Source organism: Apaloderma vittatum, unplaced genomic scaffold (genome assembly GCF_000703405.1).
Source record: "Apaloderma vittatum isolate BGI_N311 unplaced genomic scaffold, ASM70340v1 scaffold24620, whole genome shotgun sequence".
In the NCBI taxonomy this organism is placed as follows: domain Eukaryota; kingdom Metazoa; phylum Chordata; class Aves; order Trogoniformes; family Trogonidae; genus Apaloderma; species Apaloderma vittatum.
In genome coordinates this window covers 12667-18544 of record NW_009696611.1, presented here as the reverse complement: position 1 = coordinate 18544, position 5878 = coordinate 12667, and the positions used below count along the sequence as shown (strand labels likewise).

Sequence of the window (5878 nt, the reverse complement as noted above, 5' to 3'; positions counted from 1 at the left end):
GAAAAAACCTTTAAAATGTAAAAGGATTTAACCAGAGGAAGCAGAGGAGGGAGGCTCCCAGGAGGAGAATTTCCACCTTGCCAGGGGACTAGCAAGAGGACAGTGAAATAACCTTAAACGCTTCCAGTCTAAGGCTTTGTCGCTGTACAGGGCAGATTCAGCATCTTAAATTTTTTGAAGTGCTGCTTGCTGAGATTTGTTGAAGATGGGATTTCTCAAGTTGCTTCTGTCTCCAGTGGATACTCCCTGCATTTGAATCGCTAATGTGATTGAAGGCGTGGCAAGGTGAGTGCCCTTCGGATTGGGCTGGTGCTGGTGGCGACGTGAACAAACCGTCTCGTTTCCCCAAATTGCAGTTTACGCAGTCTGCAAAGTAAGTGGCGTGAGGAAAGCAGATTTTTAGTTCAAGGGAACTCTTTTCCTTCCCTCTTAGAGAGCTAAGACCCAAGCTCAACTTTGGAAAACAAAACCGCAGGGTTTTGCAGTGTGAAGCACACTGAGGTGCTGAAGAGACGTGGGCGTTTCCGTTTCTTGTACCTTGTCCAGTGTTCTTGCGTAGCGGAAGCACATCTGACCTTAGCAGTAAGTTTGAATGTGATTCCAGAGAAGACACTGTATTGCTGACTTCTTTTAATATCATCGGCTCTTTTGTTGGTTCTGTGCTTCTCTCGCTCCCAGCCCCATTTGGTAGTCAGCTTCTGTTTGATAGTCGACCTTTTGCTGCTGCTTATAAAACCCTCCATAGTCCTCTGGAGATGCAGTTTCATGAGATGTGAGTCAGTTTAGCTGGCCTCGTGCTCAGGGCAGGGTTATTTCTTTTGCCACCCCTCGGGCTCTGAGCCAGAACCAGCAGTTGCCAGGCCTCTCTCTGTGAGCTTCTTAACTCCCTGACCTGGCAGAAGTCTAACAAAGGAAGATTGAAGAAAAAAAAGGGGCAGCTGGATAGTTTCCTGCCAGGTCAGTGAGTTAAAGCTGCTTATGGGAGAGACCAACAACCGCCAGGGCTGGCAGAGAGCTGCTCTTGGTAGCAGCGGGCTGCTTGGTAAGCTCAGGTGCGGGGCACGCGCAGCCAGCGGTTGCGAGCTCTGGCGGCTCTGGTGCTCGCGGGGCTCCTCCAGGAGTTTGCTGTACTTCACCGCTTCAGCCACCTGCACTGCCAGTCACCACCCTTGGCCTCATCCAAAAGCCGTCACAACTTTTTTCTGTTAAGGTTGTTGCTTTTGTGAAAAATGGATAAGCTCACCTGCCCTGGTCTCCAGTGCGGGCAGATCGCCGCTGCTCCGGAGGGGCTCCGGCGTCTCCACCTGCAGAGGCTTTGGAGCGCCTGCAGAAACATACAGCTGAGGGAGGAGCACCTTTGGCTGCAAGAACTGGATCAGTCTGGCCCACCCTTGGCAGTGCCCAGAAAGGAGGGGTGAGGCGGATTTCTGATGTGCTGCAAGCCAGGTACTCTCACATGTCCTGTGTTTGGTCTAATCAGGTTGCTGGAAATTGCTATTAAAAAAAAAAAATCATGTACTTTGTGTAAACTAATAAAAAATATCTCTGAGATTGTCATGTCCTGTCTTCAGGCAGAACCACGAGACTATTCCCCAAGCAGACTCTTTTTTAGTATCAAGATACTTGGTGCTTTTTACAGTGTCTGTAAGTCAGAGCATGTCCCTCCTTTAGTTTCTGTAGGTGAGAAAAAGGACTTAGGGATGAGGTTGCGTACCCAGCCTTACCGCCTTCTCCGCACCTTTTCCAGAGTCCACAGTTATCCCAGATCAGTGTTTGTGTGAATGTGTTTGCAGCTAATTTAGCTCAACTCAGAGGACTCAATGATCTCAGAGGTCTTTTCCAGCCTCAACAATTCTGTGGTTCATGGGCACTTCTGTGTTCATCATCATGAGGTTTTGGCTTCTGTTTCTGCACTGGACAAGTATTGCAGAGGAACCCAGAGCCCTCACGGTCCCATTGCTCACTTACGCAAGGCACGGTGCGAAAAGCCCTCAATATCTGGGAGAAGGCTCATGTCATGGAACTTCTCCACTGGCAACCAGCATAACCTCCTGTATCCGTGCCAGCTGCTAAGGGTGTTTCACTGTCACGTTACCAAACCAGGTAGCAGGGAGAAAAACGTGTGGGGTTAAGGCTCGGCCTTCCCTGGGGTGACGGGTCGGGAACGTTGGTGCAGCAGTGGGATCGAGGTCGGATGGGTTCTTGGCCAAGTGCCCGAGGTGGGGCTGCGGTAGGCGGGCGGTCTGGGTGGATCTGTATCTCTCATTTCTGAGGCTGCTGATGGGCAGAGCTGCCACCCGCTCCCCTGTAGATGGGTACCAGCTCCCAGGCAGCCAGTGATCGTGTCTGTGGAGCTTGGTTCTCTTTCTGTCCCAGCCATCAGCGTGGTCCGTGTTGTCGGGCTGTTTCCAAAACCTCGTGCGTGGTCCCCAGGGCCTGGGGCTGCTGCCAGCCCCTCAGACACTGCAGTGTCCCTCACACCTGCGTGCCTGCGGACAGGACATTCCCAGGAGTGTGGCTGGGAGGCACCCCAGGGAGGCTTACGGGGTGGTTGGACGGAAGGAAAGGGATGTCAGCTGGGGCTGAGGGCCTGGCAGTGGGAGCCAGGGGCTGAATTTGTGATACCGTGAACGCCTGGATGGACACGTGGTGCCCAGCCTCTGCCACAGTGCAGCAGCATCACTGAAGGCCGTTTAAATAAGATCACAGGAAGACAGCCCCAAAACCTTCACACATCTGTACAAGAGCAACCTGCTCTTGGCAGTGTTTGGAGAGAGGTTTAACAGGGTTGCCGACTGCAAGAGCCACACCGAGCCGCTAGCTGGGGATAGGAGAGCAATGACAAAGTGGGGATGAGACCCTGGCTGCCGGCCCTCAGTCAGGGTCCCGTGCAGCACACCTAACACCGAGGCTCCTTCTTCTCTCTCTGCAGGAACATGATATTGAGACAGCTTTCGGAGTGGTCCATGTCACCATGAGGGGCACACCCAAGGGGAACAGACCTGTCATCCTCACATACCATGACATTGGCCTCAACCGTAAGCCCTTGCATTCCCAGGACCCTGAAAAAAAAAAAGTGTTGTTCATAGTATTTGCTTTTGAGTGTGGGGACCAGCAGGACTGGCCTGGAGCTGAGGTGATACAGGCCAGGGTAAAAAGATAAAGGTCTGCAGGAGAGAGAGCATGTGGCACACCTGTGTCCATTCCAACAGCCCTGAAAGGTAGGGCTGAGGTGGAAATGTGAAGTAGGTCTGCCTGCCGCACTGCAGCGCTCTGGCTGACTTGTCGCACTGTGCGATAGAGCTGTCCCAAGGCATCTGTTCCCTGGATGCTGGGCAGCTGAGCAAGTCCCCTCTCCAAGGGCTGCAGACATGCTGTGATGTTTCTGGTGGGCTCAGTTGCTGTTTCCACACGCCTTCCCACTCAGCATGCACTGCGTAGTTCACACAGGTGCTCCTCGGTGTGTGCTGTGAGTACCCACATGCTGCAAGCCCGTGTTTCTCTGGGCACACACACGGAGCTGTTGTTTGTCTGCCTGCCCCTCAGCTGCAGCACTTTGCCAGGACTCGCTGCCACGTTGCAGCGTGGGGCGCAGCAGCACGCGTCGCCCAGCATCCGCTGCCCCGTTGGCTCAGCAAGGGGGTTGGGGTCGCAGGGATGTTTGCCGGGGTGTTTGGAGAGTGGATGGCAGCAAAACTTCAGGAAATGTCTCATTCCTTTTTATCGTTGTTATAGACAAATCCTGTTTTAACGCATTCTTCAACTTCGAAGACATGCAGGAGATCACTCATCATTTCGCTGTGTGCCATGTGGATGCACCAGGCCAGCAGGAAGGAGCACCCCCGTTCCCGTCTGGGTAAGAGCTCTGCAGGGACCCTCGCTGTTCAGCTGTGGTCAGGACTGCAGGCTGGACTGAAATAGCGCCCGATTTAAGGCACCTGGGACTGCCAAGCTGAGCGTAGCGGGAGGCAACTTTCCCAGGCGCAGAGGGAACGGCAAGGTGAGGCTTCCCAAGGGGCATTCAGGGAACTCTCCCGTGGCTGAGGCATGGGTAAAGCCCTCACTAATAGCGAGTGCTGGTACCAGCTTTCTGACTGGAGCACGAGCCCAGCACGCTGCAGTCTAGCTGGTGTTCCTTACTCTGATCATCCTCCACAGAAGTCTGACTGCCCAGAAAACCACAGCTCAGTGTTAGTCCCGCTCTGAGGGGTGAGATCCATGCAGTTGGCTGGAATATACGGTGTCGTTGCAAAACAGCCAGCTGTGTACATGCCTGTCAGATATTCCTTGTCTCTCCTGCCTCGAGTAGAACTGGAGGGTCACCTCTGTCGAGCTCTATCTGGGGGTGCTTTGATTGCAGCCTCTCTTGGTTTTCAGGTACCAGTACCCCAGTATGGACGAACTGGCTGAAATGCTGCCTGCTGTTCTCACACACCTCAAGTAAGTCCCTGAAATGAAATGGGATGAGCCAGCTGGATCCAGCCATTCCAGCGCCTACTCTGTCTCTGTGTGCAACACCTGATACGCTCTCTGTGCTGTCCCAAGGGGCCCAAGTATCTGCTCCCCGGTGTAACCCTGTCTGGTTCTCATGCTGGGAACATCGTCTGCCACGAGACAATTTATGGTGGCTGCATCCTTGCTGGATCACTTTGAAAATGAACCCTAAGGGAAGAGCTGGATGCCGAGAGGGAAAAGGCTTTTCCTCTGGGGATGCTTTGGCTGTGAGCTTAAAGTTAGCCTTGCTGATCATGAAATGTCTGTATTTCAGCCTGAAAAGCTTCATTGGGATTGGACTGGGAGCTGGTGCTTACGTCCTCAGCAGGTGTGCAGTAAGTATCTCTTCATTTCCTTGTGACTGATAGGAGCTGTGGTCTTCGCTGATCGAACAGACCATTTGTGGGGCGTGAGGCGAGAGCAGTCAGTAATTACAGCAGGCCTGCAGGGAGCCATGGGAGAGCTACACATCCAGATGGTTAAACTGGATCAGGCCAACTGAAGCTATGCCAGGCGTGGAAGGGTTGTAGTGTGATGTCTTTGGGTCAGCAGAGCCCATCCTGGCTGCTCGGAATATCCAGCCTCGTGTCTCCACAAAGACTGGCTGCGTTACCGTATGCTGTTTCCAGTGTTTGTGACACCGAACACTTGATCTGGTGATGTGCTGTGAGCCAGTGCTGATGAGGAATGTGCTTTTTCTCTGGAAGGAAGTAGATTTTGCGCTCCACCCTTTGACAAGAGGATGCTAGCTTTGTCTTAGTACTTCTGCATTTCTCTCGAGTGGGGTGTTTATATGCATTTGAAATCAGTGGACGTCATTTTTAGCAGCCCAGAAATTTCCCTCAGTCTTTCAGGGATAGTTTTAAAAGAAAAAAACACAGAAACCTGACATTCAGTAAAGTTTTCTTCAAGTTGTTGAGTGCAGGGTTGCGGATGATTTAGGCCATTACAGCTTCTTAAAGCCACTTCACCTTGCAGCTGCCCCTCCTACAAAAGGTTCCCTGCTTCCCGCTCCCTCCACGCAGGGCTGGGCCTGGGGCGGTGTGAGGCACTGCTGTTCGCTCTGTTCCTTGCCTTTGTGTCTTTTGTTGTTTTGTATTGCTGGAGAGAGGATCACACAAACAAGCCTTTGTCCTCAGCTCGGAAGCGCTTGCCATAGTACCTGGATTGCAGTTTTACAGAGTTGTCTCCTTCTGCTTGGCCAGTGCTGTTCTGTGCAGTGAAGCAGAATTGCTGCCATAAAATTTCAGCCTGAAAGGAGCGAGCCTACAGCTCAGGGTTCTCTGGCTGCGTTAGATCGCTGGGTTTGCGCTTGCAAGCAGTTCTCACAGTACTTGGTATCTGTGCTCCCTACCTGCAAGCCCAGGGTGAGCTGCAGGGTGCT

At 52.7% G+C, this 5878-nt stretch overlaps 1 protein-coding gene across 1 annotated transcript in view; it reads left to right on the top strand.

Annotated features, from left to right (window-relative positions):
* The first annotated feature begins 2893 nt into the window (after window positions 1-2893).
* The window catches only part of NDRG3 (NDRG family member 3), a 12813-nt gene continuing 9828 nt past the window's right edge, over window positions 2894-5878 (top strand). The window contains exons 1-4 of the mRNA XM_009875680.1: window positions 2894-3038; window positions 3736-3856; window positions 4378-4440; window positions 4769-4829. Of these exons, the coding sequence (XP_009873982.1) occupies window positions 2975-3038; window positions 3736-3856; window positions 4378-4440; window positions 4769-4829 (309 nt within the window). The 5' untranslated portion in view covers window positions 2894-2974. The remainder of the gene's footprint in view (window positions 3039-3735; window positions 3857-4377; window positions 4441-4768; window positions 4830-5878) is intronic.